This window comes from Mastigoproctus giganteus, chromosome 2, assembly GCF_048544385.1.
Source record: "Mastigoproctus giganteus isolate SK-2022 chromosome 2, ASM4854438v1, whole genome shotgun sequence".
In the NCBI taxonomy this organism is placed as follows: Eukaryota; Metazoa; Arthropoda; class Arachnida; order Uropygi; family Thelyphonidae; genus Mastigoproctus; species Mastigoproctus giganteus.
This window is the reverse complement of record NC_143576.1, coordinates 255,139,492-255,165,315: the sequence shown is the minus strand read 5'-3', so window position 1 is coordinate 255,165,315 and position 25,824 is coordinate 255,139,492. Positions and strand designations below refer to the sequence as shown.

Here is a 25,824-nt window from a genome sequence, read left to right as displayed (position 1 = left end):
CAAAGTTGGCATTGCATTGTGCATAAAGCAAATCAATGCATACTTCTCTATTTAGATGTATGCATTCATTGTTCACTGAGCGCAAAAAAAAGTGCAGACAACAAAACTTTTTGAAATTCATTTTTTTTTTTTTTGACTTGTAAATGATCCTTGGACAAATTTTTAATAAAAAAAAAAAAAATTACTGACACCAGAGTAATAAGTTTACAAATCGTTCTGTGAATTTGTAACAAAATGCAAAGAATAGTAAATAAATCTACAGCAATGAGTAGTATATATCAGTACCAAAACTGGACAAAGTTTGATAATCGCCGATATTGTGGATCACTCATTTGTGAATGGTTGAAATTCTCAAATTATGAATGCAAACTGGAATAATAAGTTTACTTACATCTTCAGCCTTTGTATTGCAAGTTAGAAAAAATTGTGGTAATAAGTAAATTTTTTTGTGTTCTAAGATTATTAATAATGGAAATGCAAATATTAATTCAAACTGGTGAAGGATTAAACGTCTTCTTTTCTTTCAAAATTTGGTTTAATCGTGGACAGCTCAATTCTAGTATCAGGAGCATCCAGCTTACTTCTGTATTTTGTTTTTGTCAAAGTGTAGAGCGAAAATCCACTTTCAAACAAATGTGTGGTACTAAACGGCAACAAACAACGAATTGCCCCTTTGAATAAATTTGGATATTCTTCTTTTAAATCACACCAACTCGAGTAAATAATACGAAGGTCTTTGAGATAACAGAAGAGGAGAAAAGATAGTATGTACTGGAACTTAAGTTTGAACTTCTGCAGACTGCTCAGGACCAAGATATCGACGAGGAATATTATAACTTTCTGAAAGTGATAAAGCCCAAGAAACCTATAGGGAAACAGAAATCCAAAGAAGAAAAAATTAATCAAGAAATACTTGTCATGATGAACCAAAGACGACAAATGAAGAGCAAGATAAACACTGACAAGGAGAAAATTGAGTATACTGAGTTATGCAAAGCCATTAGTATTAGTAATGGCCGCATGGTGCAAGAAAGCTTATGGCTTATGCTGCACCAGCCAAAAAAAAAAAATATCCGAACAAAACAATGATAAAATAAATAATAAATAAATAGATAATAATAATTAATAAAAAAAAAGGAAATTAAACCAATCATCCTATGCGCTTTCCTTACCCGAAGATACTATCCAGATGACCTTTGAATTTCCCCAAACTATCGGCCTCTACCACCCATGAAGGCAACTTATTCCAGTAATTTATAACTCGCTGGCTAAAATAAAACTTCCTGCAGTCCAATCTAAACATTTCCCCCCGTAACTTGAATTTACGTCCCCTAGTTCTAGCATCATTTATAATCTTGAAAATTTCGTCCTCATTCATTTTACTGATGCCTCTCAGAGCCTTAAACACCTCAATGAAATCTCCTCTAAGGTGTCTAGTTTCCAAACTCTACAGTAACTTCATCTTCCAATTAGAAAGAGACTCAGAGAGGACATTAGAAGATTTAACACAAGTATTAAGGGAAAACAAAGGACTTAAATCAGCAGCCATGAGCAGTAATACAGAAAGACAAATGATACTGAAACTGAAGAATACCGATGGTGTACTTATAAATAGGAAGACTACCATGCCGACCGGGCTAGCCAGGTGGGTAAAGTGCCTGCCTGGCAACCCAAAGGTCGCGGGTTCGAATCCCGCCTCGAGCTTGGATCAGAGTAAAATGCAAAAATCTTTGGGAGGTGCATTATGGCCACAGAAGCCGATGCGCCAACAGCTAACGAAAAAAAGACTACTATAGAGAATTATACAAGGAGCGAGGAATGAAGCCAGCAGTGGGGAAGATGGATCGCAAATTAGTAACACACGACATACCCAATTCCTCCCCGATGAGTTAGAACATGTAGAACATGCGTTGAAGAAAATGAAGGATCAAAAAGCCACACTGGAAGATGAAGCTACTGTAGAGTTGTTAAAATTGGGAGGAAGAGACGACACAAACTAGCAAGACTCTTCACAAAATGCATTAGAAAAGGTGTGATGCCTAAGGAGTTGAATAATGCAATCATAATTTTTCTGCATAAGAAAGGAGATAATTGGAAATTATAGACCAATTAGCTTGTTATCTCACATTTACAAGTTGTTCACAAGGGTCATTACTAACATATTAGAGAGAATACTTGATGAGAATCAACCGAGAGAGCAAGCTGGCTTTAGGACAAGATTCTCAACTATGGATTACCTTCACGTAATATAACAGTTAATGGAGAAAGCAAATGAATATAAAACATTATGCCTGGCATTTTTGGATTATGAAAAGGCATTTGACTCCATACAGCATAAGGCAATTTTTCGGGTACTGGAAAGACAAGGCATAGATACCCATATATTATGATTTTTAAGAAAATTTATGAGAACGCTACCTCCTTTTTTAGACAAGACAATAGCAAATTTAAAATTGAGAAAGGAGTTTGACAAGGGGAGACAATATCTACAAAGTTGTTTACAGCTGCCCTTGAGGAAGCATTCAGATTAGACTGGTTGCAGAACGGAGTCAATGTGAATGGAGAGTACCTTGCAGATGACATTTTGATCATAAGCCATGATTGAAAAGAATTAGAGGAAAATCTTAGTCAGTTATGCAGAGTTAGTAAGGAATTTGGACTAAAGCTGAATATGGCTAAAACAAAAGTAATGAACAAGTATGCCACAGAAAGGGATATAATAATTGAAGAGGTAATTGAAAAGGTGGAGTAATTGGCTGTGATAATGATAAATGGCTGGAAGCCAAGAAAAGAATAAATTTTGGATGGATAGCATCCAGGAAATATAGTCACATACTGAGGAGCAATATCCCAATTTGTCTGAAACGTAAAATAATGAACCAATGTATACTCCCCACCATGACTTATGGAGGAGGTGAAACTTGGGTTGTTATTTGGTTTTTTAGGAACATTAGCAACTAAGGCCATATTGCTACAGGGATAGAATTCAGCCAGAAATCTGGATAGTGCATGTGTCGGACTGCCTATAAACAACACAATGGGTCTGAGAGGTACTCCAGCCCTGTGCACTTTACTATGGGACGGAAGGACCTTCATAACTGTAATAACTTTATCAGACTGTTGGCATAACTACATTAAGACATTTAATAAATTTATAATTTTCATTAGAGTATTTTTAATTGTAGCATGAATTAAAACATGGAAGCAATTTTTTTTTTGAAAGAAATTAAATTATGGGGGCATTTTTTTTAAATATGTCCTTGAATATGAGTGTTCAGGAAAGATTCAAAGTGTGGGTGTAATTTTCTGCCAGTGTGTAAAATCTAGACACATTATAAGATTTTAAACTTAATGCAGTTTCTTTTTGCTGTGCCTATGTCATGTATTAAGTCCATACAAATGTTTTTGGGTTGATAGGTGTATATGCTGAAAAATGGAATTAATTCACAAAGGGAAAGCCTCATTCTGCCTGACGTAGCCTCATTCTATCTTGGCCAAACAAATTTTGCTACTTAATTTTAGCAAAATTAGTTTGCATCAATCTCATATTATGAAGAAACTCTGAGCTGTTTTGGCGTTGCACAACTTTAAATAAAACAATGTTCCACCGGAGAAGCATATATGCTGTTTTTTTTAAAGTGTGTGCCACTTCCCATATGGAGGTTTCAATCTATTCTGGGATCTCATTGGTAAGCACAGTGTAGCCCTGGGCAACCTGTGTGGATATTTTTTGCAATATTATCAATATTGACTTGACAGAGAGCTGTATAGTTGTGGGATTTCTACTTCCAAATTATTGGCCACAAGAAAAGAAGCTGAGAGTGACAGATTGGCCGTGGCTTTTCATTCTCGGTTTCCTCTCATGGCCAGAAACTCAGTTGGAAATCCCTTAAGTACACAGCTCTCTATGAAGTTCATGATACAGAGTAGAACAACTGATGCTCTTGTTTTTGTTCCAAAATATTAAAGTTCTGGTTAGTAATATCTTCCAAGTAATACTACCAAATTTGCAAGTAGAGATAGGGACGTGATAATCTCATTACATAAGGCTTATGTTAGACCACACTTGGAATACTGTGTTCAAGTATGGAGACTGCACCTAAAGAAAGACATCGAGCTTCTTGAAAGGGTGCAAAGAAGGGTAACTCGCCTGGTGAGATCGGCAAAAGGGCGTCCTTACGAAGAAAGACTTCGAATATGTGGGTTGCAGAGTTTGGAAACTAGACACCTTAGAGGAGATTTGATTGAGGTGTTTAAGGCTCTGAGAGGCATCAGTAAAATGAATGAGGACAAAATTTTCAAGATTACAAATGATGCTAGAACTAGGGGACATAAATTCAAGTTACGGGGGGAAATGTTTAGATTGGACTGCAGGAAGTTTTATTTTAGCCAGGGAGTTATAAATTACTGGAATAAGTTGCCTTCATGGGTGGTAGAGGCTGACAGTTTGGGGAAATTCAAAGGTCATCTGGATAGTACTTTCGGGTAAGGGAAGCGCATAGGATGATAGGTTTAATTTCCTTTTTATTTATTTTTTATTTAATTTTTTTTATTTATTAATTATTATTATTTAGTTATTTATTTTATTTATTTATTTATTTTTTTTTTGTTTTTATTGTTTTGTTCGGATTTTTTTTTTTTTTGGCTGGTGCAGCATAAGCCATAGGCTTTCTTGCACCATGCGGCCGTTACTAACACTAATCTGAACACTAAGTACACATCTATGCTATCTGTCCAAGTACAAGGCATGTAATTGGTCAGATAGCAGTTATCTGATGATCATTCTGGATACTAATATGCTGAATAAGTTTTTGCAATAATTTTTTCCCCCCTCTCTACTCAGTGTTATGCTAAGCACTAATAATAATGAAAATGAGATGTCACACATCCAAGTGTGAGACACTGCAGGATATGAAATTGCACTGAATTATATGCAAATCAGCCAGTGAGAATACACTTAATAAACAATACAAAATGAGACCACAGAAACTGGCATACTGTGATGAAAGTAGTTAATGTGCCAATAACATCCAAGGCAAGCAAACTTGAAGGGAAGAAAAATCTTAAATAACTGTGCAGCTTTGCCTGAAACTAGATAATTGTAGACCACAACAAGAAAAAGCTTTAATGAAATTTTTTCAGTTGGTGATGGATTTATATTTGATTTTAATGAAATTTGGGATGGCTTGAAAAATCTTTCTAAAAGAGCCAAAAATAAAATTTCATGAACATCTGTCCACTGGAAGTAGAATTGTTGATGCTGACAGATATAGTGAAGATAACAGGTAATTTATGCATATGTGAATGCACCTAAAAATTAATCACTAAGAAAATTATAAAACCAAAAAAAAAAAAAAAAAATCATATGCCTTACTTTTATTTAAAAAGGTCCAAATGTACTATAGGTGACTTTTTTTTTTTTTTTTTTTTTTTTGTGTGGTGTTTTTTTTTTTTTTTGTGTGGTGTTCTATGTATATTAAGAGTCATTTAAAGTTTTTTTACAATCATGAAAAATTTATTATGTAAAGTACAAATCACACAATAGGTGTGGAGGTCTGAAGAGACTCTTAATTTACAAAAAATAATTTATGCTCTGTATATAATGTACAAACATATAAAAACTAATGTGTATATATACATATGGCAGATGAATTTTATTACACATATGCATTTCAAATAATCATGTGGCAGCTAGACTGTATCCTATACAGGCACCATTTTTATGGCAGTAATTAATTAACTGACTCCAGCAAGGATCCTGAAAAACAATAATTTCATGTGAGTAAAAAAATTATGCTTTTAAAATCAAAATAAGAAAGAATCTAATTTTGGCAAGGAAGAACCTATAGCATAAAACAGAAGAGTGGTCCAATTATTTAACACTACGACATGAACTGTGAATACTTAATTTCCATTCAAATAAAGGGTATGTTTTTTAAAGATATTCTGTAATTAATCTACTATGTCATCTACTATGAAAGGCCATAAAATTCATAATTTTAATCAAACATCAACTCCATTCCACTAAAAATATAGAAAAAATAAAATCACATATACCAATGATGTCTAAATTCTTAGCTTCCAACTACTAAATATAAATTTTTGAACAACAGGTTACCATATCACACATAAAAAAGATGGATGCATATATATAAAGTTTGGTATTAGTAAATTAATAAGAGGAGTTTACCTCAATATAGTACGTGGAACACTTCCGTATGATACCCTCCAGAAATTAGAACGGAAAAAACGAAAAAATCGACAACTTACCGGTACATTAAAGTAAAATATAAATAATTAAATAATCAATTTAACACAATTCAAAATCAATTCAAAACAATTAAAATTCAAATTAACGCAATTAAAAGAATCTAACGAAAATATTCTTAATTAAACTATTAGCTGAGGCTAACTACATCACCTTTCGAGACAAGGTGTACAAACAAATTTTTGGATTACCAATGGGTTTGAGCCTGAGTGGCTTAATGTCAGAGATCTATCTCTCAACGATTGAGCAGATACATTTGACACCTTTTCGTCCCCGTATCACATACTATGGGAGGTATTTAGACGATGTTCTAGTTATTACTGATAGTAGTACTATCCAAGACATTTTACATTCGTTTAATAATATTCATTCTAGACTCAAATTTACATTGGAAAGGGAAGATACGGATACTAAGTCATTAAACTTTCTAAATTTCACGCTTACCCGTGACTCGAACAAAATACAATTTAGCATCTATCGAAAACCCACAAACACCGGTATGCTTCTTCATTATAATAGCTACCACCCGTTCACCTACAAAAGATCGATTATCTTTAATCAATTTATAAATGCCTATAAATATTCAACGACGGATTCTGCTTTGGACTCAGAAATACAAATATTAACTAGCAGATTCTTGAACAGGGGTTATCCCATTAACACAATAAATCGAATTAGGGTACAAGCTAAGGATAGGATAAAAAAATACTACACCAATCAGCAATAGTAATATCAAAAAATACTTTATTTCTGTCCCATATGTTGAACAGTGGTACAAACAACTTAACAGATTCTTTAAAGATACCGAATTTAAAATTATAGCTAGGCCTATACGGAAGTTACACACTATACTGAACAATCACTCGGTTCTTTCCGCGTTCGCAACACAAATTAATGATCTAGTATACAACATTTCTTGCGGTGATTGCGACTCGTCTTACCAGGGTTCGACGCGGTTTTCTCTTAATATTCGTGTAAATCAACACGAAGCCTCAGTTCGTGCTTCTCGGTCAGCAGCGTCAGAATTAGCCTTTCATGCCATTAACGAAAAACATACTTTTTTATTTAACGAGGCCAAAATACTTAACGTTCAACGTAATTATACGCGACTATTAATTGCAGAAACCGTTGAAATTAAATTACACGAGAATTCTGTTAATGTTCGGCGGCCATATTTGATCTCCGATGCGTGGACCTTTACGCGCATGCGCGAAGACATATAATCACTATTTAAGTTGCAGGTTTAGCCTGATTCGGTAATTTTCATTCCTGTGATCACGACAGTCGGTCGAAAAGCATTGTCAGCTTCAGGAAGGAAAATCGTTTTGAATATTTTCGTTAGATTCTTTTAATTGCGTTAATTTGAATTTTAATTGTTTTGAATTGATTTTGAATTGTGTTAAATTGATTATTTAATTATTTATATTTTACTTTAATGTACCGGTAAGTTGTCGATTTTTTCGTTTTTTCCGTTCTAATTTCTGGAGGGTATCATACGGAAGTGTTCCACGTACTATATTGAGGTAAACTCCTCTTATTAATTTACTAATATTATTATCAACGTAGAACATATTGAGTATTACAGCTCTGATTCATACTATCTAATATAAAGTTTGGATAATTGAGTTGTGATGTGATGAGTACAATATGCAGATAGTGGTTAATTAGGTTATAAAAGTTATATGGCAAATGCACCTAAGTGCACTAAGCAGCAGCAAAGGGTACAAAAGTATATATTTAAGGTTAAAGTAATTAAGCAAGAGAAATAGTTAACAGATGGAAGTGTAAAGAACACAAGGCTAAAACTAGTAGGGAAGAGATAGAAAGAAAGAAGTATTAAAGGTGGACGATAGGGAAAGAATGTGAGAAAACCTAAATGATATATTGAATTATAATAAATTAAATGCTGACTTAGAAAGCAAATTTAGAAGGAATGTAGCTATAAAGGAAAAATAAATGCAAAGAAATAGCAAGCATCAAATAAAAAGTGGAAAAATATATTTGGATGTTATAAAAATCTAAATATAACGGAAAGAAAAAAAAATTAAAATATTTGATGCATGCTATAAAAGAATGATACATAATGCAGGTATTTCATTGGGGAATTGCACCTGATTATGTATCAATAAACTGTATTTCTATGCCTACCAAAGAAAAAAATATTAAAAAGGAAACTCTACAGTGCAAGCAAAAAAAAATATATATTTATTTATTAAAAAGAAGGGCAGTAAATTCTTCCATAAAAACATAAAAATAGGGAGGGCAAATTTTTTTTCTTTTCCTTATATTTAGATTTTTATAACATCAAAGTATATTTTTCTACCTTCTATTTGATGCTTGCCATTTATTTGCAATTAAGCAATTGCGAATAAATGGCAACTAGTATTCATCCGTAAACATTCTGTCAATAGTCGTGGGGGCAGCAGATGCCTACATTTCCCACAGGATTGTTGGATAGATAATTCTGTTAGATATATTTAATAATGGTCTTAGAATCAGAGACATCATTTTTCTTGCCACCTCACTCTGGAAATCTTTGTATATAGATGAGTCACATGACCATGAACGGTCAACTTAGGATCAAAGATTACTGCCTCCAAAAGCCAGTGTGAGAAAAATCCTATGGAATGGGTGCTTCTAGTATGGCTGGTTGAAGGCAGTTGGGGATTTTCTTGAGAGAAAAGCACAGCTTTTGGTCTTAGCTTAAACATCACAGCAGTGAGACAAATGTTGAGACAATTCACAGAGAGTAGTATTCAAGTGGTGGGTAGGTGGGTGAGTTAGGCATTGAGGATCATCTCCAGCTTTAATAGCTGTGAAGAGAGCTATGCCATCTGCATAGTAGACAATATCAGGAACAGAGGTGACAACAGAGTAGAGTACAGTAACAAAAAGGAGGCCAGACAACATTCTTCCTATATACACAATATAGCTTCCTTGCACATTCTTTTAAAAGATGAAAAGAACATAAGCAAGGTATGGTTACAACTTTATTTACAACTTCCATGTCTTTGGGGGTTACAACCCCCCAAAGACATGGAACCCCCATATCGTTGGGGGTTACAACCCCCCCCCAAAGATATGGAATAGAAACTGAAGATTACCACAAATTGCTAATGTAATTTTTATTTTTGTTTGTTTGTTGTTTTTTTGGTTTTTAGGAGCATTAGCAACTAAGGCCATATTGCTCCGGAATATGCGATGATCATTCCCTGACCTTTCCGCATCCTCCGTATTTGGTGGTGACGGGCTCGAACCCCGGTCTAATCAAGAAGCGTGTGCTACGCACTGCTGCTCCTTCCCACCTGGCTACGGAGGCGCTTTTATTTTTGTACCAGAGCAACTAAGGCTGTAATGTGTCAGTGTATTGGGTGTATTTTTAGTCAGCGTGCCTGCTTTTCATGATTAAAAAACTAGTATTTTGACAGAGGAAGAGATTGTACAACTGTAGTCAAAAAACTATTTGGCAATGTATGGAGTGAGAGCAAAAAAAAAAATCAAAATCCTCCCAACTCAATAGATTCAAACTTAAGCCTCTTTTTGCATGGCATGGAAGGGAGGTGAACGTATTTGCAAAGGTGCAGTCATCAATGCAAAACTATTTGACTAGTTGAATAACACAGGGAAGATACAACTGGATGCTGGATGGTGTTTACCCAAGTATCTCAGCCTTTATGGTTTTTTTTAACCAGGCATTTCAGAAGGGATGGTTGGAGCATGAACAACAGGTGTGATGTGATGAGTACAGATAAGATGCCTGAATTATTAATTCATATAAAAGTTTTAAGAAAAGAACTCCTTATGAATTAGTGTTGTATAATCTAAATGGTATTTCTGTGTTAAAGCAAGAACAGAATAAAAAACCATAAATCAAGTTGGAGAGGTAACTTGAAAGAAGTCCATAAAAACTAATCTCTCCCTGACCTCACAAAACCAAATTGGAAAAACTAATGAATATTCATTATGGTCTGCCTAGTAAATCTATCAATATATGCTTAAACCAGTTATCTGCCATTATTTATAAGAATGGAATGCAGGCTATGATATTCATTCAGAATTCTTTGACATTAGCTCATTTTTTTTTATTGCAATCAAGTCTTCCGTTGGCTTTGTTGGAAAATTACTTTTGTATTGGAAGATCAGTTTTGGGTATTTTTAAGAGCTATTTTGTTAACTAACTTCAGTTTTTGATCAAAAATGGGGTATAGATCCAGTTATGGGAGAAGCTTCTATCTCAGCCGTTTTATTTTCTATCATTCTTATTCCATTTCTTATGACACACGATAAACATTTTGGCTATGCTGATGATACTGTTCTGCCATTCCAATTTTTTCTTAAATATTCTTATATGGATTCTTCACATACAGCAGTTATGAAATATTGAAATTTCAGTTTTGATGGAGCATTTACTAATTTTTGGCATCAGAGTCAATCCTCTGAAGATAAAGTGTGTTAATTTTAGTTAGCATTAGCATTAGTAGAGGCATATGATGCAAGAAAGCAAGCTTATTCAGCATCAGCCAAAAAAAAAAAAAAAAAAAAAACACACACCACTCCCATTTCACCCCTCCGTTCGTTCGAAATACCTGTCCAGTTGAGCTTTAAATTTGTTTAGGCTATCAACTTCAACAACAAGTGATGGAAGTCGGTTCCACCAACCAACCACCCGCTGGCCAAAGGCAAATTTCCGCACATCTATCCGACATCCGTCCTTCCTCAATTTGAATTTATGCCCTCTGAGCTGATTATTCTGAGCAAGATGAAGAATCCCATTGGCATTGAGCATGCTCAAACCATTCAAAGCCTTATACACCTCTAAAAAAGAGTAAATTTAAGTTTGTCACTTAAATCTTGGCAATTTGATATCATAAATAACTCACCTATACAGCAATCACAGTCAGTGAAGTTTTTTGAGGTTATTATTAGGCTGTCTGTAAGAATCTAATGAAAGCATTTTAGAATTGAAGGTTCATTTTTGTAGGATCTGAGTCAAAGGTTTCTTGAAAATACTTTCTGTCATTTGTGCATCCAACTAGTATTACTATTTTAGTATTAGCAGTGACAAATAATGCAAGGAAGCATCAACACACAAAAAAAAAAAACAAAAACTTCCACAATGCCAGATGGCAGTCTGTTCCAACAATCAACGTTCTCTGGCTGAAAGCAAATTTTCCCATATTTATTCTGCAACCATCCTTTCCCAATTTAAATTTGTGTCCCTCATGTGTTATCCAAGAAAAAGTAAAGATGTCATCAACACTTAGTTTATTCAGCTCACATAAAGACGTAGGCATTTCAACAGATACCATCAGATGGATGAAGCATACCACTTTACCTCTCATACAAAATTAGTAACCAAGATGCAGTTTTGGATCTTAAACTGGGTAAACTAGAAAATGAAGTTCTCTTACTCTACATCAAGAAGATTGGTGCTGTGGACCTGTCAATAGCTTTGATACTTAGTGCTCTGAAGTATCTTGTCAATTACCTGTCTAAAGCCGACAAAAGCATGCCTACATAGGAACTAATTAATTGATGCATTCCAAATGAAACTTTAGATTTTTAAGAGCTAATATAGTGCTGGTATCCAACTTAAGCAAGTTTGAAACATTCTATGTAAATGTGGCCATGAAGGAAATTGAAAATAATGACAGTGATAAGAGATTGGTCTGTAAGCATTATGTACAGAAAACGGATAATACTATTAATCTTGGAATTGGTTCAAAAGTTATGGATTTTTTTGTGTGGAAGATGTTTTGTAAACCTCCTATAGATCACATGAAAATAGCTGTTGATCAAAAGCTGGAGATCAGGCAATTGTAAGAAGAAAGAAAATTAGATTTTTGGGCCAAAACTAATTTTTTTGATGGAAACCAGATTTTCTGGAAAAAACATGAGATTTCTGAAGCTCACACTACACCAGAAATTATATTTCAATGGCACTGCTGCTCAGACTACAGTTGAAAAGAATATTACCAAAGTTTCACAGAAAGAAAAGATCTGAATTCTGTTATTTATTTTTTTTTCTCACCTGGTTAAATATTCTCTGCCACTTGTATTGTTAACAGGAATTAAAATGACGAGAATGACTTTGTATAATTTATTATATTTCACGTATCCTTGTGAACTTGTCAGTTCCCCAAGCAAGGACCATTGTACATCGGTTCTTTCATAATAGTATATGTTAGGTTATCACACTGCAACTGACAGAACTGATGTTGCAAAACATCTCTTGCTTCATCTACGAGGTGTGGCAGTAAAGTACCCATATCAATAAAAATAACACAAAGTGAAGGAACCCAAAATGTTTTTTTTTTATTCAAAGTGCATTCAATCAAATAATTTGATTGAATGCACTTATGACACCATTCTAGAAGTTTCAGAAAAGAGTCAGTGAAGGCATCCAAAGAGAAGATGTTCAGTCTGACAGTTAAGTTTTCCTTTTTATCTTTGAGGGCACTTTTCACCTTGGGAAAGAGGAAAAAGTCTGCTGGTGCTATATCAAGAGAGTAGGGTGGATGGTTGATCTGTACAATACCATGTTTCATCAGAAATGTTTTCACAACAAGTGTGAAATGGGCAGGGGCATTGTTGTGGAACAAGAACCAGCTGTCTTTCTGTTGAAATTGCACCCTCACCCAGGAAATTTGCTTTAACAGTCTCTGAAGCACCTGTAAGTAGAATGCAGCATTGACTCTATGCCCTTCAAGTATAAATTCCTTGTGAAATTGCAAAACATGATCAGCATGTCTTGATTTTGGACTTCTGTAAACAAACCTTTTTGGGTCTTGGTAATTATTTTGAAGCCCACTGCCTGCTCTGATGCTTCATCCAAGTTGTATTGAAATACACAACACCCATCTTCAGTGACAACAGAGCTGAGGAAATTAGGATATCTTGACAAATCGGAATGAAGTTTTTGCATGATGATACTCTGGTGCTTCTGTTCATCCGTGCACTAATTTTGCACAGACCTTCCTTTTCTCTATATCTTCATGCAGAATTTGACAAATCGTCTTCTTATTCATATCCAACTAATCATCCATCATTCTAAGGGTCAGAGGATGATTTCTTGCCACAATTTCCTGAACTTTTGCAACTCTGTTCTCATTTTTGGAGGTGATGGATGCCCATTTCTTGGGTCATTGCAAACATCCTCAAGTCCATCTCTGAACCGGTTATACATTCAACACACTGGTAAGACTTAATTATCATCACCATAAACAGTTTTTAACATTTCTCTTGCAGATTTTCCCAGTTTAAAGCAAAATTTGATATTCACTTGTTGCCCCATTGCAAAATTGTGACATGAAATGTTAACATTACTAATGAAACTGGTTGTTACTTACAACCTGTCAGCCTGATGGACAATCTCTGTACCACCATCTGTTGGCAGAAGTTTGAACTACAACATAGCACTTCTGCTTATTTTCAAACTAATCAAACATGACTTGAATGTCTGCTGACGAGGCTAGTAGGAGCCAGACGTGTTCAAAGCCGCTAAGTGGATTTTTCTTATTTATTGATTTGAAATTATTGTTTTTATAAAACTTTTGATTTAAATTTAGTAGTATAGCATTATTTTGTGATTTTCTGATTAATTTGGTGTATTTATTCTTTACTCGGCCTTGCAATTGCATAAAAGAATCGTTAAGGGTATCCACGTGTTACAAGTCGCACCTCCGCTGAACGAGAAGTTTTTTAGCCATATTTAGCCGCTTATTGAATATTTTTTACATCAAATTATTTTTTGTAAGTAGCTTATAGACCTAGTAAGGATCGTTAGTTTATTCTGAATTGAGACAGTGAGATTTGAAAGTTAATTAATACTTAAGTGTCCACAGATTTACTGTTCGTAACTTCCCGCCTATGTCTTTGTCATACGATCGTTATATATCGAACCTAGATAGCGTTAGTATAGTGTAGGTTATAATATTTTCAGTGATCGGTAAAATCTATTAAACTTGTTGAACTTCGTTGGCATTTAAATTGTACTTTTAACTAAATACATATACCGACTCAGATTACAAACGTAACATAATTAATTAACACACAACTGATATGGAAGTTATATAAAGGGAACTCGGAGATAATTAATACTTGACACTAAAAAATATATATCCCGTTATAACTGTGTTGGGAGATAAGTTAGGGTTATAAACTGAAATTGAAATTTTATTTAAATTAAAAGAAATCATGACTCAGACCAGAGCAGCAAAACAAAAGGCTCAAGCTAATGGAAGTGCTCTGGCTCAGAGGAGAACTGAGGGGGGCAGTTGCCTTCTGAATCACAGCCTTTTAAAATGCACAGCTTGCATGATGTTTGTGGAGCATTCAGGTACGGGATATGATATTGCCATGGGGGATGTCTTTGTGTGTGCGCAATGCAAGGAGTGTATCGAAATCAGACAACAACTCAGCGTTCTTATGGGCCTATATGAGAGCATGAAGGACAGGGTGGATGCCCTCAAAGGAACTAAATTGAGGGGCCCATCAAGCTCTCAGCTGCCCACATCAACGGAGGATAATAGTTTCAAACAGAGGATGCATACGCATACCTCTGTCCCTATTCATAACAACGCATGAGGTCTCTATATACGCTCAGACGTGTTTTTCTTAGTCTCCCAGGATTTATCTTTTTCAGTGTTTTCTAGGCCACCCCACCTTTGTAAAAGTATGTCCCCATAACAAAGAAATTATGGTGAGTGTACTCATAACTTTCTTGGCTCTGTGAGTGAAGGGATAGCGCTCTGCTTCTCATCCTTAGTTTGCATTTTTTATTGAAATTATCGCTATTGATAACATTGAACAATGGCTGACACTTAACGTTGTTGTTTCCCTTCACTTACAGAATTTTTTTTTTTTTTTTTTTTTCTGCTTTGGCCTTTGACCCTCAAGCTTGGGGTTGTTAAAGGTCTTGACACCATTCTGGAACTCTAGGGTGGCTGATTGTTGCACTGGGGTACTGAAGATTAATTTGTTTTGTGCAAATAGCCAGCCATTACCATGATTTATATTTTTTCAGCTCTTGCCTACCAAATAAATTGGAATAATACTGGCAGCCATACTGTCTTCCCCATTCTCTTTGACCAATAGGCTTAAAGGTCATTGAGTTTTGGCGGACTTTTGTTAAGTCACCATTTTGTGTTTGCATGGCTGCCTCCATATGGGAGTCGCCATTTTGTGGTGTAGCTATAACCTATAGCGTTTTTGTATATTGAGTTATTACAGACTGTTGGTAATACCATTTTAGCTTGTTATACTATCTTTGGTGCAGATTATTGGCTGCACTGTTATATAAACATTATCATTGACTATAATATATTTGTTTTGGTAACCAATAGTTACCTTGAAAATATTGTGTATACTTGAATTGCCATTTTTATCACTATGTCTTTTAAATTTTGTAACTTTTGTTTGGGTGCTCCTAATATTTTGCCCTTTAGTATACTTTCTTCTCATGCCCTATAGACCCCCTCCATAAAGTTTTGGGGGTTTTGGCTTATTAGGGACTCAGATATAAGCATAATTGTCTTGTTTGCTCAAACCTGCCTTCAATATTATTTTTGGGCTGGTTTGGGCTGTTATTTTTTTAAACTTAAATCGCCCTTTTCTCGATACCTATTGGGCGGATCCTGCTCATTTTTGGTGTGGTAATTCAGATTAAAAATACTTATTTTTGTGAATTTTTTGAACGCCCCTGGTGAGTAGAAACAGAACTATTCATTATCAAACTTTAGGTACAATTACATTCCAAATGGATAGCTCCACCAGCTCAAGTACTTCTCGTGATGATAATACAGGTAAGTGTCCCCAACTATTGAACATTTCAGTGTTGGACAGTTCTCTTACACAGAAGTTTGGACCCATTGGTTCGATTCTTACCAGTACTCCTTCCAAAGTTGAAGGCCCTCTGGCTTTGAATGAGTCTCAGTCTAAGAGTCTCAAGAACTTGATTGTGGACATTAGTAATCCTTCTGAATTGATTTCAGCCTTTAACTTTTATAAGAATCAGTTTTCTGAAGTTTCACATTCGTATAAGGGCATTCCATCTAAGTTTATTACATCATCTTGGCAACTTTGGAATGGTGTGGAGGAGATAATTCAGAAGTTGGCCTTTGCTTTGGAGGAACAGAAGAAATTTTTCAACGACTTCGCTGCCAAAGACGTTGAGACGACTTCAAAGCTTAAGGAGGAGATTGCTTCTTTGCAGGTTGCAGCTACAGATAATATTTATTTGAAGGAACTATTAACATCAAAGGATTTCCAAATCACAGAACTTCGTACAAAACTTGCAACTGTGGAAGACTTTTTGACTAAATTTGAGGATGTTTCTGCCAGCTTGCTGGCTAAAGATAACCAATTGAAGGATATCCAAATAAAATTGGATACGCTGACGCAGCAATTGGATGAAATCTCCAAACCCTTGTCTGTTTCCTCAGACCCCTCGACAGCATCCACGTTTGCTACAGTAACTACTACTAATTTAAGACCTCAAACTGGTCCAGCTCTAGCCCCTCCACCTTCGGGTGCTCAATCGAAACACGTTCTCTTCGTCAAAGCTGGCGTAAACAGTACGGTAACGTCAAGCGAAGATGTAAAACAACTCCTTTCTTCGGATTTTAAGCAAGAGTTAAAGAAGGTTAAGATTAAATCAGTGCGAAAGCTAAGGGAGAAAGGGATAGTAATAGAGACTGCTACTGAGAATGATCTCCGTACTTTGGAGAATTGTGGTAAATTTGCGGACTGCGATCTTCACATAGAACATCCTAAGAAGTTAAACCCAACCTTGGTAGTTTTTGACATCCCTGGGGATTCCTCAGATGAGGACTTTTTGGATGACTTGTTTGAGAAAAATCTCTGTAATAAAATTGATAAAAAGGATTTTGAAACAAATACTAAAGTAAGATTCAGGTTTGGCTCGAAAAATAAAAATACTTGTCATTTAGTTTTCGAGGTTTCCCCGAAAATGAGACACTGCTTATTGAGTTCGGATTGTAGAGTTTTCTTGGGCTGGACAGCCCACAGTGTAAAGGACTTTACCATTGTTTCGCGCTGTTTTCGTTGTTTAGGATATGGTCATTCCGCAAAAACTTGTCAACAAACTGCTAATGTATGTGGTCACTGCGGTGATCAAGGTCACCAATTTGACAATTGTACTAAGAAAGACTCCCCCCCTTGCTGCGTTAACTGTAAGGTGAGGAGAAAGGATAGTAAACACTCTTATAGGGATCTTAGCTGCCCGGAATTTATTCGAGCACAGGAGCTGATTCGCTCAAAAACTAATTTTCAATAGAATCCTCCATTCTTCTTTTAGTCCTTCGCTAAAAGTTATACAACTCAATTGTCAGAGGTCAGCTTCGGTTACTAATGACTTAGCAAAAATTGCAATTGATAAAAAGATTTCGTTTATGGGTTTACAAGAATTATATTCAGTAAAGGGTTTGGTTAAAGGCTTTCCTTTTTCGTTTCGAATAGTCTCTTCTTATATACAGCATATTGGTACTGGGGGGAATGCCAGGGCTATGGTTTGGGCAGCCCTGGTGGTGGCTGACCCCTCATTGGTTGTTACTAAAATTAATACCTTGTGTTCTAATTTTGCTGCCTGCGCCTGCATAGAGGGTCCGTTTGAAAAGTTTTATGCTATATCATTGTACATGCGTTGTTCACAAGGTGTACAGCCAATTGAGCCTTTTTTAATCTATCTGGACCACGTATTATCGCATTTAGCTGGTGAAAAACTACTAATTATGACAGATTCTAATTCTTCTTCGTCGCTCTGGTCTTCTTTTCCTCCAAATCTTAAGGGTGAGTTGTTTGAGGAGTTAATTTTTTCTAAAGGTTTAACGGTTTGGAACATTCCGTATTCACCTCCAACTTTTGTTTCTGCTTCCGGACAGTCCAGTGTTGATGTAACTCTTACCAACAGAGCCTTTGGCAGTAACATTCATTCTTGGTCGGTTCAGCCCACGTGGTCCGGTAGTGACCATAATGCCATTGTATTCCACATTAAATTTAACGTTTCCTTGGGCCCTTCCAGACACACAGCTGATTTTCCCAGATATAGAACAGTTAATATAGATTGGTCACTTTTTGATGCAAAATTTTTGGATACTTTTACTCCTACCTGTATTGCTTTTCTGAATTCTCTGGACACTAATTCCCATCTTGAAGAATTTATGAAGTTATTCTCTTTTGTTTGTGACTCTACATTGCAGAAATGTTCTCGTTCCCCTTCTTCCGTCCCTTGGTGGACGTCTGAGCTCTCGAACCTGAGAAAAGCTTTTAGCTCTGCAAGGCGAAAATTTCAAAGGGCTAAGCGTTCACACAGACCCCAGGCGGAAATACAGACTTTTTACGAACAGTATAAAACATCAAGGAGAACTTATTTCAATACTATATATAAATGTAAGAGAAAAGCTTGGGATGATCTAATTTCAAAAAACTTAAATTCTGACCCTTGGGGTTTTGTGTTCAAACTGGTTACTGAGAAGATTCACCCTGGTCTGATCCATTCTTCAATCCTAAAACCAGATCTCACGGAAACTCTTTCTTGGAAGGAATCCATCACTCTCATTTTACAAGAAATAATAAAGGATGATATCACCGTTCCTGAGAGTCCTTTGCAGACTTCCTTAAGATTGAATCATCTTTGTTACTCTGCTTCAAGTGTTGAGGAACCTTTTTCCATTTTTGAAATCGACAACTCCATCAGTTCACTTAATTCGGGCAAATGTCCCGGTCTGGACTTGATGGAGGTGTCCATACTGAAGCGAATCTGGAAGCTTTGCCCGACTTGCATTAGTGACTTATTGAATTCTTGTTTGGCTGGTGGTTGTTTTCCTGATTCTTGGAAGGTAGCAAATTTGAAAATATTATTAAAACATCAAGACAAACCGGCAAATATGGTTACTTCATATAGGCCTATTGCTTTACTTCCTGCTTTAAGCAAAGTACTAGAAAAATTAATCTCACTTCGTTTTCAGATTTATTATAACAATCATTCTCTTTCGGCACGTAATCAATTTGGCTTTCGGAAAGGGTACTCAACGGTGGATGCCATTAATGCCACCCTTGATTTGACAGCTGCCTCTAATAGCAAATATGTCCTTGGTCTCTTTGTAGACTTCAAGGGGGCCTTTGACACCTTATGGTGGCAAAGTGTCCTCGCGAGGTTTCGGGAGGCCGAGGTTTCCATTCCTTTATACAGGTTAATATCAAGTTATTTCTCAAACCGTAACATTGTTGTCTCCTCTGGCTTTGAAGTTGTAAAGAGACAGGTTACTCGTGGCTGCCCCCAGGGCTCTGTTCTGGGACCAATTTGTTGGTCCGTTGTTCTGGATGGGTGGCTCACTCAAAATCTACCATATACACATAAAGTTGCTTACGCCGATGATTTGGTCGTTCTCATCCTTGGTAATTCCAGGTTGGAATTGGAGGAACGTGCCAATGAGGCACTCCTTGATCTTGACTGCTGGTGCCAACTGCATAAGCTCGAGGTCTCAGTCTCAAAGACAAAGCAGATGCTGTTGAAGGGGCGGCTAGCTGTTAACAGACCACCAACCGTAAAACTTAATGATAATTCTATTGGCCTTGTAACTTCTTTCAAATATTTAGGAGTCATGCTGGATAATAAGCTAAATTTCGTCCAGCATGCGAAATACTTGCTAAAGAAAATTAAAATCCTCACTGGCAAAATACTTCATATAGCAAGATGTACTTCTGGTTTAAAATCCAGTGTGCTTCGAACATATTACAGATGCATCTTTATCCCGATTATTGTCTATGCTGCTGGTGCTTGGGGCCGTAAATGTACTACAGCTATGGTTGCAAAGTATCTTATACAAGCGCAACGTTTTTTCCTTTTAGCAACATCACGTGCTTGCAGAACCATTTCTACCCCAGCCCTGTTAGTTTTAACTGGGAAATTACCAATTCAATATGAGGTTATTCAAAATTTTCTTATGTTCCATAAAAGTCGAGGTATTCTTGTCCAATTGAACCAGTATTCTAACAATTTGGATCTTACCTATAAGGAGGAATGTAAAAGGTTGACAGCACTCTTTAAAGATTCCTGGCAACAGGATTGGAATCTTAATACAAAAGGAAGAGTAACTTATAGTTTTAAACCTACAGTAGAAATTTTTACTAGGGATAACTTTCCCTGGTTTACGCCAGGTCTATATCTCACCTTTCTTCTTTCTGGGCACGGTAGCATTAATTTTAAGCTTTTTCATTTCGGTCTTGCTAACTCTCCAAACTGTTTGTGTGGTGAATTGGAAACAGTTCCACACATAATATTAGACTGTCCTTTATATGTTGATTTACGGCTTCCTTTTCAATTAATAACAAACGTGTTTGATGTTTCTGAGTTTCCTCTTTTGGTTTCCTCTTTGGAATTGTTTGGGGCTTTTTCAACTTTTGCGGATAAGGTTTTCAAACGTCGGAAAATCTTAATGTCAGATAGTTCTTAGATAACATCGACACCATTAGGAATCTAACTCTTGTGTTTTAGGTATAATAATGCACAGTTTTTGTTTTGCCCTGGTTAGGGTGGAGTCTTTCTTCTTGTACTTCTGTTGTAAATGAGATGTCTTAGCTCGTAGTTAAATGTAAATATGTAACAAAGTTTTAACTCTTCTAGAACTTTTGTATTATATTGTAACTTACAGTTATTACCTGGTTTTGTTTTTGGGTTTTTGAGTCTGTTCTGTGTTTGTTTTCTAGTTTTGTATATATGTATATCTCTTCTGAGAAATTGAGATTTTGTAAATTTCAGCCCCATTCGGGCTGGTGGTTGATTCATTAAGTTAAATGGTAAATGTAATTATTTACTTAAGTGTTGTTCCAATAGTTGCTGAATTTTGTTGTAATAAGTTAATTGGTGTTATTGAATCAAATTTAACTTAACTGTAGTTGAATATACTTACTTATTTTTGCTTTCAATTGGAAGATTTTATATAACAAAATATAAATAATATTTTGTAATAGTAAGAGTTTTAAAGCAATATTTGTTGAAATGTTTTTAATTATTTGCCACTAGTGTTGAGGAAATTCTTTTTTCCTCTTCTGTTTCCTTTTCTAACCTATTTCTTCCGTTTCTTTCTTCTAACTATTTTCCTACTAAGTCCTTCCCATTTATTCTTGATGTTTTGCATCAGTATGAAGTATAGTTGTTCCTGGCTGCCTCCACGTGGCTAGGGACGGGAGTCTGGGGGTAGAAGGAAATTGCTTCTGCCCCCAGACTGCGAAATGCCAGGAGCCGGCACACAACATACAACAGAACACACACTTACACACAGTAACGGGTTCAAACATTTTATTAGTTGTTCTTTCCTTGAAAAGTTTTTTTTTTTTTTTTTTTTTCTGCCGGCTCAGCGATATGCTTTTAGAGTACACTGCGGTGTATAGGGGAAACCCTGGATCCCGCCTAACAAACACAAATACTTGAATACTTGCCCACATCAACGCCAGAGCTTGCACTTGGTCATCGCACAACACAGCGGCAACCCCCAAAGCAGAATGCGCTGGTCCCAAAGGAACTAATAGTTGTTGGTGACTCTATTGTCAGGGAAACGGGGAACATGCTTTGTAAAAAGGATAGGTGGAACAGGACCAGGGTATGTCTGCCAGAGCAAAGGTTGATGACGTTGCAGAGCAGATATCATCTTTTAAGGGCACAAAAGGTGATATAGTTGTACACGTTGGCACTAATGATATCAAGAGTAGGAGACCGGCAGAATTGCTTAACAAGTACAGGTCACTGTTGAAAAAAAGCCGTGAAATAGGGTTGAATTTGAAAGTGTCTGCAATTCTGCCCAGACACGATAGGAGGAGTATATGACGAGAGCCTTATCGATCAATTCAGCCCTGGAAAGATTGTGCAAGGCTCAAGGGGTAGAATTTTTTTCAGCCTGGACTGTACTTGTTAACAGGAGAGATTGCTTCTACAGGGATGGGATACACTTAAATAGAAAGGGTGCAAGAATATTTGCTGATGCTATCGAGGCAGTGTTAGGTGGGTCGGAAAACTGCTAGATTGGGGGAAGACAAAGACGAATAGATTAACAGTAGCCACTGGCAGAGGTGAAAGAGATTCTTGCACTGCTTCTATTGGAATGAGCAGAAGCCTGAAGAACAAGATTCAGGATATTTCAGAGACTGCTGGGAGTCATTGCGGTACAAGTAAACACATGGGTTGTGTTAGGGTAGCTAAGAATAGAAATAGGTGCATGTATAGTTGCATGTACAAGAATGCTAGGAGTTTAGTAAATAAATTTGATGAATTTGAGGTATTGCTCAAAACATCAAAGGCAGATATTGTTGGGATATCAGAGACGTGGTGTCACACAGATATAAGGAATGCAGAACTAGAATTTGGGGAGTACAACGTCTACAGAAAGGATAGACTGGATAGGAAGGGAGGAGAGGCGGGATTATGCTATTAGTTAAGAAATACATAAAATCCAAGGAAGTGAAGCCAATGGACATCGCTGGACAGTGCAGTGTCGAGTCAGTTTGGTGTGACATAAGCATTGGGAGATCAAAATTGAGAGTAGGAGTGTGTTATAGGCCTAATGACACTGATGAGTATAATAAGAAACTGTACAGGGAAATAGAGTGGGCCAGTAAATCAGAGTGTCATATAATGGGAGATTTTAATTTCCCAGATATTGACTGGAATTTCGGGGCTGGTCACTCACACACTAGCAAGGCTTTTGTGGATTTATTGGATGATTGTTTTCTACATAAGCATGTTCGGGAGGCAACTAGAGGGAAGAATACTCTTGATTTGATTATCAGCAGTGATTCTTCATGCATTAAGAATCTGCAGAAAAATGAACCACTAGGTGGCAGTGATCACAGTGTGCTGAAGTGGGATTTACTCAAAGAGGTAACTACCATTAGGGGTAAAGGGAAGGGTTATTGCTTTCGTAAAGACGACTACGATGGACTGAGACAGTATTTAAATTCTATACAGTGGGACCAATTGATGATGTTACCAACAGCAAATGCAAAATGGGAAGCATTCAAAGAACTTGAAAGTTTATCTATACTCTCGTGATGCTCTTTTTGACACATGGGAACTTTAGCCGAGAGAGGTTCCAAGCCAGTGAGAGATTGAAGGGAAGTTTAGCGTTAATAATATTGAGATCGGAATGGTGTCAGTACCATTCAATGGTGAGGGCTTCATACTGAAGAATTCTGTAGCTCGATCTAAGTTTAATAATGGTGATGGCAGAGTCAACAAGGGGGGTGTGATTGTGGGTTTGAGCGTGAATTGTTAACTCAGTGCAGGATTGACCTTTCTCGAAACTTTTGAAATGGTAGTATGTGCGGGTATTGGAAGTTGTGGAGGAACCGAATTTGGTGGTAGTACTGCCGATGTAACAGGTGTCGCAGTTTGGTTGGCATTTTATGAGATATATTATATTGTTGAGATCGTTGGTGGAATATTTGTGTGTATCTTTATAAGAATTAAATAGAGAACATAGTTTATTGTAAGTAGAGAAAGTGAGGGAGATATCGGTATCTTTGAATATACGCCGGAATTGTGCTGCGAGTTCACTATGATAAGGGAGAACTATGCGAGTGTTTGTCTTGTTACTGTGTCTGGTGGGGTTATTAATACTGTTTTTAACGGTGGATATTGTATGTTGGATGAGTTGAGGGGGGTAGCTCCTGGCTATGATTGTTTGTTGTTTGTTATTTGGTTTTTAGGAGCATTAGCAACTAAGGCCATATTGCTCAGGGATATGTGGTGGTCATTCCTTGACCTTTCCGCATCCTCCGTATTTGGTGGTGACGGGCTCGAACCCCGGTCTAATCAAGAAGTGTGTGCTACGCACTGCTGCTCCTTCCCATCTGGCTACGGAGGCGCCTCCTGGCTATGAATTTATCAGTAAGGTATTGAAGTTCATTGTGTAGATCGTTTTGTGAGGAGCTGAATTTGATAGCGTTGTAGATTTGGTTGTGTACGATGGCTTTTTTGGTGCTAAGGGGATGATGTGAAGTGAAATGTAGATATTTACCGGTGTGCGTGTTTTTCCTAAAAATCTTTGTATTTAAATTTGTGCCTGTTGTATAAATAGTAAGATTAAGAAAATTAATCTGGTTGTTTATTCCGATTTCAAGGGTAAGGTTTAGCCTGTCATGTATTGTATCGAATTTTAAAAAGAGATTGTCTATGGTTGATCTGTTGCCTACTATTAGGATATCGTCGGCATAGTGTGCAGAGGCGGATTTAACGGCAGGCGCACCGGGCGTGTGCCCTGGGCCCCGACTTCTGAAGGGCCCCTCAAAACCCCAACTTTACGTACACTTTTTTCTAATGACACCAAGTTTGGTTTCATATGTGCAATTTTAATTACGTACAAGTTTACAATCGGCAGTAAAACCTGATAGTATGTTTATATTCGCTTATTTTCATTATTTCATTACTACGCTGCATACTATACACATACTACGTTGCATAGCCCCACGCGGCTGCACTACCGCTCATCAGAGCAATAGAATCGTATTTGCTCCTTTGTACTTACAAAGGTTCTCCTGCAGTGCAGACTAACGATATACGCGTATATCGTATATTGTTCAAATTATATTAAGATAAAATTAATTCCTGTTGTTACATCAGCGCCTGGATTTTCGTAGTTTATGAATAATTTTTGAATTTTAATTAATCATTAATTTATTGCACTATAACGAAAAATCTCTTCTCTAGTATTCTAATCATTCAGACTATTAAATTTTATATTTTTCTTTTCACTGATAGGCTACCAATGGTAGCTAGAAAATTAAACGACATCTATCAGGGGCTGAAAAAAGATGCGAATATAATATAATACATATATTATATTCAAATTTTATTGGAAATAAAACATTAATAGTACATAATATTTTTTATTTATTTTAAAAAAATGGTTAACATGTATTTTTATTTTCCCTATCTCTCTTTTTTTTTAAGGGGCCCAATATTTTCTTCTGCGCCCGGGGCTTCAACCGACCTTAATCCGCTTCTGGTAGTGTGTGTGTGTATAATTTAATTTCAGGAGGGAAAAGTTGTAAAATTTGATTTTCAATAGTGGCGAGATAAATTTCAGAAAGGGGGACAGAAATGCCTAAACCCATTGGTAAACTGAATGTTTGTCGATAAATTTTATTAAATCTAAAATATCTAGTGTCTAATGAAAGAGTGGCGAGTTCAAGGATGTGGTCAACTGAAAGAGAGGTACGTTTCGTTAAAGTGTCATCAGCTGTTAGAAGTATGCGTAATGCTTGTAAGGTGAAAGGAATATGAACATTAGTGTAAAGGGATATGATGTCAAAAGAAGCTAATATGTCTCCATCGGATATGGTGGTGTTACTGAATTTTTTGGAAGGCTTGGTTGGTATTATTAATTTTGAATGTAGAGAATCGAGTGAGTGGGGATATAATTTTGACAAGGAAGGTGGATAAATTAGCAAAAGCTGATCCACTAAAAGAAACGATAGGTCTTAGTGGGTGGCCAGGTTTGTGTAACTTAGTTATTCCGAACATATGGGGCAGAATGTTGTTG

At 36.3% G+C, this 25,824-nt stretch overlaps 1 protein-coding gene across 1 annotated transcript in view; it reads right to left on the bottom strand.

The window, feature by feature from the left end:
- Nucleotides 1-5,659: 5,659 nt before the first annotated feature.
- LOC150090395 (RNA helicase Mov10l1-like) overlaps nt 5,660-25,824 on the bottom strand; it is a 230,447-nt gene continuing 210,282 nt past the window's right edge. The window contains exon 23 of the mRNA XM_090390298.1: nt 5,660-5,758. Coding sequence (XP_090246424.1) covers nt 5,681-5,758 — 78 coding nt within the window. The 3' untranslated portion in view covers nt 5,660-5,680. The remainder of the gene's footprint in view (nt 5,759-25,824) is intronic.